At 33.8% G+C, this 14,485-nt stretch overlaps 1 protein-coding gene across 1 annotated transcript; it reads right to left on the bottom strand.

The window, feature by feature from the left end:
• Window positions 1–4,215: 4,215 nt before the first annotated feature.
• Window positions 4,216–11,150, bottom strand: LOC148873385 (UPF0481 protein At3g47200-like). The gene is made up of 3 exons (XM_088963969.1): window positions 11,097–11,150; window positions 10,717–10,969; window positions 4,216–6,185 (listed from the first exon to the last, which is right to left on the bottom strand). Exon 3 carries the CDS (start codon window positions 6,182–6,184, stop codon window positions 4,358–4,360), a length of 1,827 nt encoding a protein of 608 aa, XP_088820095.1. The 5' UTR covers window position 6,185; window positions 10,717–10,969; window positions 11,097–11,150; the 3' UTR covers window positions 4,216–4,357.
• Window positions 11,151–14,485: the final 3,335 nt, after the last annotated feature.

The raw sequence follows: 14,485 nt of genomic DNA, 5'->3' as shown, positions 1-14,485 counted from the left end.
TTTTGCATTTATTTACAATTTTTGCATTTTTGGGTTACAGGTTGACCTAATTCATTTTTGTCATGTGGCAATTTTGAGAGAGTATTCAAATCCTGCTATACCACCAAAGTTTGGGGAAGGGGTTCATTGTAGTTTTGTACTACTACTACTACTACTACTAAATTAAACAGTCCCCATGGGGGATTGATGGATACCATTCATGCCGATTCCATGTGCACAAGGGCTGGCCCTCTCTCTGCCAACCACTGGCCAAATATTTATGATGGATGAGACCACCAGCATGTGCGACGACTTTGACTTTTATTGGGTCCATATTTGGCAAATGACTTAAAATATTATCACCCGAAGGTTGGTTGCCCATGCCATTAATCATTTTATACTAAAAAATGATCATTTACTAAAACATCCTTTATAGTTTTATGGATTTACTAAAATCTATCATATAGTTAGTATTTTACTAAAACATCATTTATAATTTTCAATGCATTTAATCAATCTTCTATTAGAAGATAGTGGAAAATGACAACGTTGACCCTAATTTTCATTTAAATACATTTAATCAAAAGAAAATAAAAATAAAAGTACCTTTTGGTGGTATTATTGATAAATGAATAAAAATAGCACTAATTTTAAAACTGAAATTATAATTATACTATTTCGAAATTCTCTTTTTAATAAGAAAATCTATAATAATAACAAGTATTGTTGGATAATAATAATAATTGTTATTAAATAATATTAGTAATTACAATAATTTTAAAAATGATACTTACATAATAATAACAATTATTGTTGTCCCATAGAAATTATTGACAATTTAAATCACTGATAATTAAAGAATAATGATAGTAGTTATTAAAATCACTTTTGTTATTCAATATTTTTTGTTAAAATTAATTTTTAACAAAGACGAGAGTATTCAAATCCTGCTATACCACCAAAATTTGGGGAAGGGGTTCATTGTAGTTCTATACTACTACTACTACTACTACTCAATTAAACAGTCCCCATGGGGGATTGATCGATACCATTCATGCCGATTCCATGTGCACAAGGGCTGGCCCTCTCTCTGCCAACCATTGGCCAAATATTTATGATGGATGAGACCACCGGCATGTGCGACGACTTTGACTTTTATTGGGTCCATATTTGGCAAATGACTTAAAATATTATCACCCGAAGGTTGGTTGCCCATGCCATTAATCATTTTATACTAAAAAATGATCATTTACTAAAACATCCTTTATAGTTTTATGGATTTACTAAAGTCTATCATATAGTTAGTATTTTACTAAAACATCATTTATAATTTTCAATGCATTTAATCAATCTTCTATTAGAAGACAGTGGAAAATGACAATGTTGACCCTAATGTTCATTTAAATACATTTAATCAAAAGAAAATAAAAATAAAAGTACCTTTTGGTGGTATTATTGATAAATGAATAAAAATAGCACTAATTTTAAAACTGAAATTATAATTATACTATTTCGAATTTCTCTTTTTAATAAGAAAATCTATAATAATAACAAGTATTGTTGGATAATAATAATAATTGTTATTAAATAATATTAGTAATTACAATAATTTTAAAAATGATACTTACATAATAATAACAATTATTGTTGTCCCATAGAAATTCTTGACAATTTAAATCACTGATAATTAAAGAATAATGATCGTAGTTATTAAAATCACTTTTTTTATTCAATATTTTTTGTTAAAATTAATTTTTATTCATTATTTTTTATTTCAGTAATTTGATAATTATGAAAATTTGTTTAATTACATTAATTTTGTTATTCAATGAGCACTCTAGTCTAGGCGTTTTAATAATTAACATATTTTTATTGTTAACTAATTGTCACTATACATTCATCAATTATTACTATAGTTATTATCACACCGCTCTGGTTCGTTTTTAGAACCGGTCCAGTCGAACTAGATTAATAATATATGATATTTATTATATATTTATTAACTTTTAAATATTGATAATAAATTAGTAAATCATTGTTAATCATTTATTATCTCTTAATTACTTTTTGTTATTAAATCATTGCCACTATTATTAAATTTATTATTTATCATTACTAATCATTAATGATTATTGAAAATTAGAAAAATATTCACTATAACTATAGATAACAAATTTATTAACAAATTCATTTTAATATTTATCGATAAATTATTATTAGTAATTCTGAAATTTTCAGTTACTGATTTTTAGTTAAAGATATTGAAAATTATGTATTATAATTTCAGATAATTATGGAGGCAAGAAGGGTCACACTAGACCACTTGGTCAAATAAATTTCGGTACAATATTGTAAAGAAACTTGTTCAATTTAAAAGCTTAAACTGTTAGGTGAAGTCCCTGAATAGGTTTTTATACTTTAATCCCGAAACGTTCATATGAATATAAAAATAGAGATTAAGAATAACTAAAGGAATATATAAATATGCTAAACTTTTGCTATGAGAAAATGCTCCTTCTCACGATGGATAAAAGAGCTGCACATTTATTTTTTGTTTGAATTCTTTTCATTCATGTTTGAGTGAACCTTAAACCTCTCTTCATAATATATGGCTACATGACATGGTATAGTATCCATTATGAAAAGAAGCATTCCCTCCTTACCTTTGTCTTTCTTTGCTGGATTATCTATTCTTTTCTTGCAAAACCTTGTTGTGTGACTCACTTTGGTCACCCATCCGGTAAGCCTAGGCTGCATCGAGGCGATCAAAGATCACAAACATGTTACTCACGTTTCCATTCCCTTATGACATAAAATTTAGAGTCCAAGTATGGGGCCTTCACTAATATTTGCTACAAAATTTCAACCAATCACGATAAAGATATTACATAGATTACTTACTTTTTATTGATTCATGCACGTTTTACAAAGTGCACTTATCATAAATTTTAACAATGTTAAAGATGTCAATTGTGATGCGTCATTTTATCATTGATACACATTCTTTGGTGCACACTATAGTAGATGCACCATAGATCTTGCCTAAAATTTAAGATTCATATTCGAACAATCATTTGCAGCTTAGGCTAAAGGTATCCAAAAAGTCAGCTCTTTGTATGTTGGGGCCAAAATAAAATTTCCTTCGATATTAAATCTTTCTTTTTTGTATTTAAATTAAAATATTGCAACCTTGACCCTTGAGGCTTGAACATGGATAGAAGATTGGGAAGCTCTTGGTCGAGTATGTGATTTGGATGGACCCACATTGATGATTTATGTTGTAAAAATACGATATATGTCGTATAGAAAAGTTTTATAATATCGTGATGTTGAATGAACACTTGATAAATATTATAACTGGCAAAAGTGATCTTTAATCTTTTTGAAGGATAGGCTGAGAGTTTAAGGGATAGGTGTCAAAAAAAAAAAAAAAAAAAATTCCAAGTGTCCATTAAACATGCTTACAACATTGACTTTTAAGTTGATAACAAAAACGAAATGTGTAATAACGAGAAAACCCTTCTCACTCAATGACAAAAGACGCTTCTATTTCTATCTATCCAATTTAACTTTTAAAAATAACCTCACGTACCAAATTACAGTATTGAAACCTCATCAAAAGAGACCTTAATGACTTTACCACTTTACCAGCAAGCTAGCTGATACCTTGAATCAATCGAGCTTGGATTGGCTGGAGACAAAATCATGCACGCCGGGCTGGGTTACCTATCACGATTGAATATGCTAGTGTTCAGTACAGATGGAGCCCATAGTGAATATTGGTGTATTCACTCTTGATAGGTAACCCATTTGTTTTAGAGAGAGCCCGGATCTGCTGCTTGCCACGCTGTATATAAAATACTAATGACACACCAATACTCCTTACAGTCTTTTATATAGAACACTGGCATGTTCACTCATTATTGGTTACATAGAGTTTTACATAGAGCATGGCGAGCACCAGATCCACTGTATTTCAGAGAGTACTGGAGGGGAGAATTTAAGTGATTATCCCTTTCAAATTAAGACCTCTGATTAAGAGTAATCCTTTAGGCCAGCAGCCATGCATTCACATTTACAATTAGGCATAAATAAGCCATTAAACAGTTTTTCTTTTTCATTTTTTTTTCTGTTAATGATTAAATAAAAATAACAGAGTTAAAGTCTAAAAGACCAACATTAGATACATGAACATAATTCATGTATGCTTATGGAACTCTAACAAAACATTTAACATTTTAAGAAAGAGCTAACCGTGATATATAAATGAATGTGATACATCGATCATCCCCTCTCCCCAAATAAAATAAAAATCAAAGGAAAAGCAAAAAAAATAAAATAAAGGAGAGGAAATTAAGGAAACCAATGACATTACACATCATGAGTTATGGAGATAGAAAGAAAGGATAGAGAACAAAGCACCTATAAAAGTAAGAGCAAGCAGCAGAATTGCAGCAGTGAATGAAAGAACCGCCCAAGGATTTTTGAAGTAGTCACGCATCAGGGATGCTCTCCAGGTATGCCATCGGCTTCTGAAATGGGCATTAACTTGTTCACAGAGATCTACATAGTAGAAGTGGTTGAGGTAAACGCCATTGCAGAGATTGTTGAAGAGAAAGGATACTTCTTCATGGTTGCTCATGACATGCGTGATGATTCTTCTTCGTTTTAGATACTGAACATCCTCAGGAGTGTCTATGAGGCTATCCATGAGAAACGCATAGGAAGTGATCCGACTGGTGCAGCTATGGTAACACTGCTCGAATGCAATCAAGTTTCTGAAAAAGCAATTTGTGTAGTCCTGAACGTTCAAATTAGGAATTTCTACTACTCCATTACTAAAGGTTATGTCCATGAAGCTATCGGCCTTCTCCTTCTTCTTGAACTTGACTCCAGATTCTCTGAGTTCTGTTACACAATGAGTTATCTCTGGTTCCTGAATGTCCCTTGGCTTTCTCATTGCTGATGAGGGCAGAATACCTCTGCGTAATAAGTGGAGCAGATGCTCACCTTTTAGATGGGTCCTATCTTTGGACTTCTTTCCACCCATTGGCAGCACATTAGCAAAGAAATTGAATACAAGTTTGTTAAGGGATGAGACTGATTCTACTTCATCAAGGGCAACGATTATGTTGAATAACCACTCAAGAACAAAGAAGGGAAGTTGATTTTCAAGTAATAACATGTCTCTGAGTATTGTAGGGAGCATCCTTTCAGAACTGAATATTGGGTCCTTCTGATCCAATTTTGCTTCGTTCTTTTTCATCAAGCACTCCTGCTCTTCCAAATGTTGCTCTGAATATCTGGAAAACAGCTCGATCATGAAACAACCGTCCACCAACATCATTTCCACAAATTCATCACTGCTGAGGTAGTCAATGGGTTCAGAGTAGCACTTCCGAGCATTTGCTTCTAATGCTCTCATGGCTTTGATGCAGTCGTCCAAGATTTTATCTGGGTCTGTTGTACGGGAGAGAAGTGCTTTCAGATACCACTGTTTATGCTCTTCCATGGCTCCCAACTTTTCCTTGCATCGATGAAATGGGCCAATGGAGATTATCTCAGGCACGTAGGCCTTCTCATTGGTTTTGCGAAGTGTCTTAGGAACCCTGTATATACAACAGTCAGTGGACCTTGCAGAGCTGAGCTCGACCTTGTTCTTGATAGCAGCTAGCAAAACACTGTCTGCAACTTCAAAATTAGTACTGCCATCCATTCTAGCCAAACGCTTTCGTCTGCTGGATCCCTCTTCTTCAATTTCAGTGGAAGTCTGTTCACTTAGTCCTTTTTCTACAATCACACTACTCTCAACATCTCGAACATTACTTAGAGACCCAAGGCTGCTCTCCCCTCTGTAAGAAGCCAATAGCATCTTCCATTCATTTTCAGAGTTTCCTTCTCCATTTCCATTTCTATATTTATCACCTGTCCTATCCTTTCTAGCTATCAGTGAAGCACTACTACTTCCTACATTCTCAAAAGAATCAGTACAGTAGTCTTCATTGGTTTGACCATTGCTATCAGATTTCAAACTGAGATTCTCTAACAAGCTCTTCAATGACTTAGCAGGTTCATGCTCTACTCTCCCTCCATCTCCTCCAATTATAACCAGAGAAAGTTGCCCTTTAGCGAAATCAGCTTCATCATTGCTGTTGTTATGACTTCCATGCCTACTTTCTGTTACTATTTTCTTAATCATATTCATCCTGCAAACATGAAAACATTTTAAAGAAGGGATATAATTTGGGATTTTCCTTTTCAATGATATAAAAATTAAACCAAGGCCTTATATGCAATAGAGCTACCTTCTGCTAGTGTTGTGTCCTCAATACAAGGCATTCTTCATCAGAAGAAGGAGATGATGAATGCAGAAAAATCAGAGAAACCTTAATGAACTATGAAAGTAATAATTAATCAGTTCATCTGTTGACCTAAAAATGCATGTAGGTTTATTGTGGGCTAAAAATTTCCACTTCGGTTCTAAGAGGATATGCCCCATGTAAGGAAAGAAAATGTCAGTATATATCTAAAATCAGATTAATCTCAAACAAAATAATAGGCATGGTTGTAGGGGTGGTTATGGTTAGGCCTGGACCAGAATTATCACCTGCGACAAAAGGTTATAGCTTGGGTCAGGGTTCAATCCAGCCTGAGTTCCAGGCCTACCGCCTTATGACTTATGTATAAAATATATTAATTATATAATACATGATATATATGATATTATATGTTTTATAATATGTGCATAAAAATTTATTTTATACAACATATAATATAAAATAGGAAAAAACTAGGCCGCCAGAAAGAAATCATACCCCCCGGAATTTTGATAGGTCCTACCTGATCGGTTATCACTTGTACAAAGCCGGTTTATATGTTATAGGTTTTTTTTTTTTTTTGATAGGTCCTACCTGATCGGTATCATGGTTGAATTTGTACTATATGTGTCAAATTATAATATTTATATATAAAATTAGTAAGTGTGCACGTGTTTTGTATGTGACAATTATTTATGGTAGTAAATAATATGTTTCTGAGGATTTTTATAATTTTTTATATTTCTATATTTAAAAATTATTCTTACTTGTCACACTTATTTTTTTAATATGATGAATATACAATATTAGAGACATGCCTAATATTTTCTACGATTTTTTTTTATATTTTTATAGTTTTGTGTGTTTTCATATTTTTAAATATTATTATTATTATTATTATTATTATTATTATTATTTAATAAAAGATTGAATTATTGACTTGCCAACATACAGGAAAATAATTACATTTTTGGGTTAGTTTTCAATCTGTATTTTATTTCTATTATCAACTAAAAGAATTATTCTTCGTCACACTTATTTTTCTTTAAATTAAATGAAGTAATGGTAGTTAATACCCTATATATAAAACTTAATGAAAAGGAATTGAATGAAGAAAAATATAGTAGTTCAAATTATATTTTGTGACTTCACATATAGAGAGTGACCAAATTCAAAAATTGAGGCATTTTAGTTAAACAAAACTTTGACACTCTTACACACTTAATAGTAGTATAAATACATATAAAATATAACATAAAGTAACAAACGAATGTGGACCTAAACACAAAACCTAATTCTAGCCCAGAATTTTCAATCCAGGCTACATTGCTTTCTTGGGCCATGTTGAAAATGATCACCCTATTCGCCTTGTACTTAGTAGAGGGTGGTCCTTACCAAATATTGTAATAATAATGATGAGGGAAGTATGGGAACATTTATACAATCTAAACAAGGCTTTTAGGTTATCCATCTTCTCAAATTTGGTAAGCATTACTTTACTCCTACCTTGGTCTGACAAATGTGACCTAGAGATGGCAATTTAACCCACCCCCAGGGGTGGCCACGTGCCGATTGGCTTATCAAAAGCTCAGCTCGGTTTAATTGAGCTCGAGCCTGATATATATAGGTTCAGCTAGTGAAGCTCGGCTCGTGAGTCTATTATAATACATACATACATATATATATATATATATATATATATATATATATATATATATATATATATATATATATATATATATATACAAATAAATATATATAATAAATATTTTTTATTTAAAATAAAAACATTTTTTATATGTATAATAATAATTAATTTTTATTATTCTTAATTTTTGTATGTAATACAAATATATATGGTTTAAATACATACAAGTAGGGCTAGCAATTTTGACCCACCCACCTTGGAACCCACCTATATCCACCCAATCTATTGGTGGCTCAATATGGGTTGAGTAACCCATTAAGGTCAGTGGAAAAGGGTCAGGGTGTGTTGTTTTTACATGCAATTTTATACAAAAGCACTTTTATAAAAGCAATTTTATAAAGTAATTTTATGAAAATGACTTTTATGAAAGCACTTTTACAAAAGTACTTTTACAAAAGCACTTTTTCATGAAAGCACATTGTGAAAGTACTTTTATGAAAGCACAAAATCACTTTTATAAAAGTACTTCATGAAAGAACTTTTACAAAAGTACTTTTACATGAAAGCACTTTTACAAAAACACTTTTATGAAATCATAAAATCACTTTTATAAAAGTACTTTTACAAAAGTACTTCTACACAAAAGCACTTTTATAACAGTACTTTTATGGAAGCATAAAAGCACTTTTAGTACTTTACGAAAGTACTTTTATGAAAGAAGTTTTACAGAAGTACTGTCATAAAATTACTTTTGCAAAAACACTTTTATAAAAGTTATGCATTTTTTCATTTTCTGTATTTTTTAATTGTTGTTTATATTTTCTTCATTTTTTTTGCAATTTTTGGTATTTTTCTACATTTTCTAAAAATTTCTGGTATTTTTCTGCATTTTCTACAATTTTGTAGTGCTTTTCTACATAATTTTTGTATTCTTTTTTGTGTTTTACATGCATTCTTTATAATTTTCTAGTATTTTTTGCATGTTTTCTATTTTTACTACAAAAGTTCTTAATTTTTTGTATTTTTAATATTTTTTATTTTCTGTACAAATTTTGTGTATTTTTTTTTTTACATTTTCTGCAAATTTTCTATTATTTTTTGTATTTATCTACAATTTTTGCATTTCTAGGTATATAGGTTGACCTAACTCATTTTTGTCATGTGACAGTTTTGAAAGAGATTATTCTCTCAAAATTTATTATTTTGGATATACGGGCTGTCCCGACCCATTTTTGTGCTTATAAGTGAGGGTAGATGGATTAGTATGGGTGAGGATTGTTAAGGGTCAATATGGTTATATGGATGGATCAATTAGGTCAATATAGGTGGGTTATGACGTCATGATGAATTGATGGGTTGATATTCAACCCTTACCCAACCCAAACCCAAGCCAAACCCATACAAGATAATACAAAATACAAAGTTTTGTACTTTGTATTGGAATGTGAATAATTGAGCTTTAAATTGTCATTATTATTGCTAATAAGTGCCAATATAATGAGATCTTATCGGGTCACAGATCCATTGTCCCAATTAATAATGAATTTTCACCTTCCAACATACGATATTGTCCTGATTAATAATTGGAATGGGAATAACCATTGACAACCCTATCATTGTCACATTCTTTTTTTATTAGGGACCACTGCACATTTGTTATTTTCTAGCAATTTTTTTTGACAAAATGCAAGGTGCCAAGTAACTAGTTGGTAAGGTGTCTTGTATTTGAAATTCATCAAATTCCATCTACACTAGGATTTGGGGGGATGAATTACTTTTTTTTTTTTCTTACTCCCTTGTGTAGAGAATAGAGAAAAATAAATAAATAAATAAATAAAATATTAATGATAACACAAACAAATAAAACAAAAAAGAAAAAAAAAATAAAAATTTATCTTCTTTTCTAAGGGAAATGGCTGAAGTTCTGTAGCTAAGGACTTATTACTACTTTGTTTTTTAATGGATAAAATAATTGAGTAAAAAAAATATTCAAGATATAGTAATCTATCAAACATAATTTGTGGTCATCCTTAAAATCTTATTTACTTAGGGCCTGTTTGGTTTCATTGCCATGAGAAAACATTTTATAGATAATTGGCCTTGAAAAACGAGACAACTCTTTTTTCTCACTTTATAACAGTTAGGTGCCATTAGGCCCTATATACGTCAAAAAGTGAGAAAACATTTTATCATTATAAAGAAACATCATTTTAATGTTTCATAATAAACGTTTTTCACATAACCCAAGACAAATATTTCTTTGATAAACAGTTCAATCAAACAAAAATTGAGACACCATTGCAATAAATGCTTATTTGGCACTGATTCAGCAGCAATTTTGTGATCAACAGCAATAGTACCAAACACTGTCTAAAAGACAGACGGCCCCTTCCAAAATTGTCCCGGTATTTAGAATTGCAAAATTAGGAAACCTTCAGTTTCAGAGTTTCTGGTTTGATTTCCAAGGCCATAAAGTGGGGATAAATTAGATGGAGAAAGTTAGTCAATGAAAAAATGATATAAAAAACAATTCTTTTTCCAAGATAAAATTTGCACATGTCCAGTGGAACAAGTTTGCTCATTTTAATAAAAAAAAAAGTTATTATATTATTTTTCTGAGAATCACAGAAAGGATATGGATAAGTGACCTTATTAAGTAAGTATTACCATTAAACATTTATCCGAATTTCTTCAGGGAAAAGAGAAGATATGGGGGCTTACATAATAGATCCGAAGTTCTGAATTTCTTTAGGGAAAAGAGACAAATCTCACCTTACTCTATCTCAAGTGTATATGCTGCAGTCTACCTTTCGACTGTTGAATTTCTCACTTTCCCATGCCAGAAAAACTAGGAACCATCATCGTCTGGCCGCAGGCATGTGAGAATCACCTCAACAGAAACGCCATTAATTCTTCCTCTGCTTTGCCGGAGGGCGGCTTGTTTGGTGGGGCTGCCGCCGTATGCGGTGGGAAAGCCGAGCGGAGAGGCGCTGTGATGGATTTCTCTCAGAGTCTGAGTATTCATCTGGGTCAGACTCAGAGAGCGTCGAAGAATAACATCCATTACAAATCAAACAAATGGCTTAGAGATATATAACACCAAAAAAAAAAGGGAAGATTACTTGCAACTTTTATGGTCGCTATTGACTTACCAGTTGACCTGAAGTAGGAAGTATCAACGATACATCAGTTATAGTCTGTTTGGGAGCGCTCGGGGATGAGCTATTTAAAAAACGATAAGGCAAATCACTGGTTGATAGCAAATTTGGCCAAACATAGCGCAGTCTTTGTGGGGCTCACCTTTAAAAGTAAAAAATTGCTTGTCATGAACCTCTTGCCTAGCATTTATATATATAGCTGGCATAACTATTGCAATCAGCTAATCTAGAATATTTTTGGCAACGAAGCAGCACCGTTTGCTGATGTATGGGTTGGAAGCACCGTAGGGGTGTAGGTAGGATGTTTTACAGTTGTCTTGTATCTTCGATTCTTCCTCTTACAAACAACGTGCTTCACAGTTGTCTTGTATCTCTTTTCATGGGTCCTACACATACCAAAATATCAAATCTTTATAATTTTATATTGAAGTAGGTTTACATGTGGGGAAATTATATCAACGCTCATCCCATAAATCTTAACTTGCCATATCATCACACCAAATTATACTATCGTGATATATCACGAGGAAACTTCCCCAAGGACCAAATGCTGAGGAAAAATAAACATATTGAGTTTCCATTTTAGTATTTTCTTACAAAAAAAATTTCTCTTCCCACTCCCAAATAAATATTAGTATGAAACACAAGCTATATCCAATATAACCAAATGACCCACCTTTTTGCTTATGTTTCATGTAAGGGCTAGCTAAAATTGCACAACTCTTCGCTATCCAATCATGTATCTTTCTTCTCAGTCTCCTTCGTATGTTCCCAATGGTTGGAGAAGTATTTGTTGGAGGGAGATTCAAATTTACAAGAATCTCTCTCCTCCCTCTCTTCACACCCTTGAGTGCATAGGAAGAGTTCTTGTTCCACATTGTTTCGGAAAGGAGTGAAGTTGAGTATATTTGTAGCTTTGCTCTCTCTATGGGTAGGGACCCATGGGAGGATAACACTATAGATATTCCATTCATGTGAAAGGGGTGGGGATGCATTTCACATGTGCACACTGAGCCGAACCGGGTTAGGGCGAGGGCGAGGGTGCGACTGCGTGTACGCGCGATGCATTAGATCATTTTGTTTTAACCGAATTATACATTTTCTTTCTAAATTAAGTCTTTTTCAGTTTTGAATTTAATTTCAAATTAAAATGTTTTCTTTTTGTGTCTCGTCTTCCTCCTTGTGTCTCTTCGAACAGGTGTGCTGTTCTGAAGAGTCTCCTATCTGAAAGGACACTTCCGTGTCCATTCGGGTCTAAGAGCACTCTATAAAAAGAGTGTTGGTCGTCCCAGTCTACAAACACCATTTTTGACATTCTTGTTTTCTTTGACAAATCTGAGCATCAATCTTCTGTTGTTTGTGGAGGTCTAATAAGCAAGTGCACGCCTATCAGTGGTTTGTGGGCTGTTTTTGTTAGACAGTTGTATGCCCTTAGCTCCAATTAGAATGATGTACATTATGAATTTATTGTAAATGAATAAAGTACTTATTTAATTCATGTTCCTGTGGTCTGTTTCTACGTAATACCCTTAAACTGGACACTTATGAGACTTGTGTTAGTTTAGAATGTTCATAGCCGTTGGGTAAGTCTGGGGAGATTTATCCTGCCAAGGCTGACACTAGTGTGCTGCCAAATGTTGGGGTGACTTGTCTCAGCCGCCAGGGTGAGACCCAAGGCACATGCAGTGTAGGATTAATTGAATCCTTGAACTGGACCATATTTCCAGTATTGCCCTAGACCTTGGAGATTGATGGAAAAAAACTAGAAAGTTACACCTGACCCCTAGACTCAATTATGATACTGCACTAGGTGTCGGATTGGACTATCTTTGATATGTCAATCAGGGAGATCCTTAGCGGGGGTCAAAACTTGGGTATGTTGGGACAGTCCGAGAATTTATCTGAGTGGGAGATCATAGTGACAGGATCAGCTCCTTTGTCGGACAAAGGTAATGATCGGGGATGCACCCTCTCTAATGGAAATCAAGACTATTGGCAGCCATTTTCAATCGTTGAAAATTTGTTTTTGCAAAATATATTTATATACGGATATACATATATATACTACGGTTTCTAAACGTTTGCAAAAGGTTTTAATTCCCGGGATCCATGTGAGTAGAGAGTGCAGCACTATTCCTTGTAGCCGAGGGATAGGTCCTCTCTTGTCGGGCAGTGTTTGATCATTATGGGCTAAGAGGTTAAGTGTAAGACCATTGAGGGTAATACCTGATGGGCTAATCTTGCATCTGCCCACAATCCCTGTGTGTTAGAAGGTGGCTTGGCCCAGGGACCACTTAGGGTAAGTGTTGGGACCATTAGGAGCCCATGTGATGGGCTTTAGGGGTGCATTGTCCATAATAGTGTATTTGGCCAGGCCTTGTAACAAAGGCTGGGCTGAACCCATGTGGCTGATGTGTAGATCAATGTTTGGGTCCCATGCCATACATGGAAGTCTAACTGGGCAGTAGTTTGGAAGGCTAAGTGAGCACATGTCCTTAATGGGGCTAAAGCCCATTTCAAATTGGGCTGATTTAATCAGTTAAAAGAGGGGCGAAATCTGATATTGGATTAGCAGATTTAGAAATTTCCTGATGGGATTAGGAAAAGGCTGATCTAATCTGCAGATAAGACAATGGTTTACCCTTATCACATAAAGGGGGTTCTGATAGGAGGAGGGGGCGACAGCCTTTAGAGACATAATATTCACATTCTCTTCAGAGCTGAAATCACAGGAGAAAGATTTCAGCAACCCTGCAGAATTCTTTCTTGCCGCCTCCTTCCTACTGCCGCCATACCTACCAGCTCGATCTCCTGTTTTCAGTGGGAGTGATTAAGATTAGATCTTGATACCAGTCTTTTGTGAAAGAACTAACTGAAAGCTGTGCTCACGTGCCATCCTGCTGATTCTTGCGAAGGATTTGGTTCTTGGGAAGAACACTGCTGACTTTGCTCCATCCTGCACTGCGCTACTTTCAATGGAAGCAATTTTTGGTTCCTTCCTTGGGCGTGAACACCTCCATTGGGAGATACTCTTTCTCCGTATCAGGTATAACCCTTTTCTACTATTTTTGTTCAGATCTGGTTCGATTCTTGGTTCAAGATTAATCCTCAAAAAATATGATTTTTCTAAAATAGGGAATACAATTCACAGTAGGAATGGGAGAAATTTTTGAAATTTGCCCATTCTATTCCGCAAGATTCGGGTGTCCATAGGATGTATCTCTCATCCCTTCGGTTTTATCTTGGCGACTGGTTTCCAATCACTCGATTGCACCATAGGGGGCAAATATGGTTTTAAGGAGAGTGACCAAGTGGCACGACTCAATCCTCCATCTTCCTACAATTCCCAGTTTCAAGTTCCTGCAACAACTTCACACCATTGC

Source organism: Nelumbo lutea, chromosome 1, assembly GCF_056320005.1.
Source record: "Nelumbo lutea isolate HS-2025 chromosome 1, American lotus-T2T, whole genome shotgun sequence".
NCBI lineage: Eukaryota > Viridiplantae > Streptophyta > Magnoliopsida > Proteales > Nelumbonaceae > Nelumbo > Nelumbo lutea.
The sequence above is the reverse complement of the archived record's forward strand: the minus strand, read 5'-3'. Positions and strand labels throughout refer to the sequence as shown.

Excerpts from the sequence above, each read along its gene's own strand:
- LOC148873385 (XM_088963969.1), bottom strand. The coding sequence starts at position 6,184 with ATGAATATGATTAAGAAAATAGTAACAGAAAGTAGGCATGGAAGTCAT.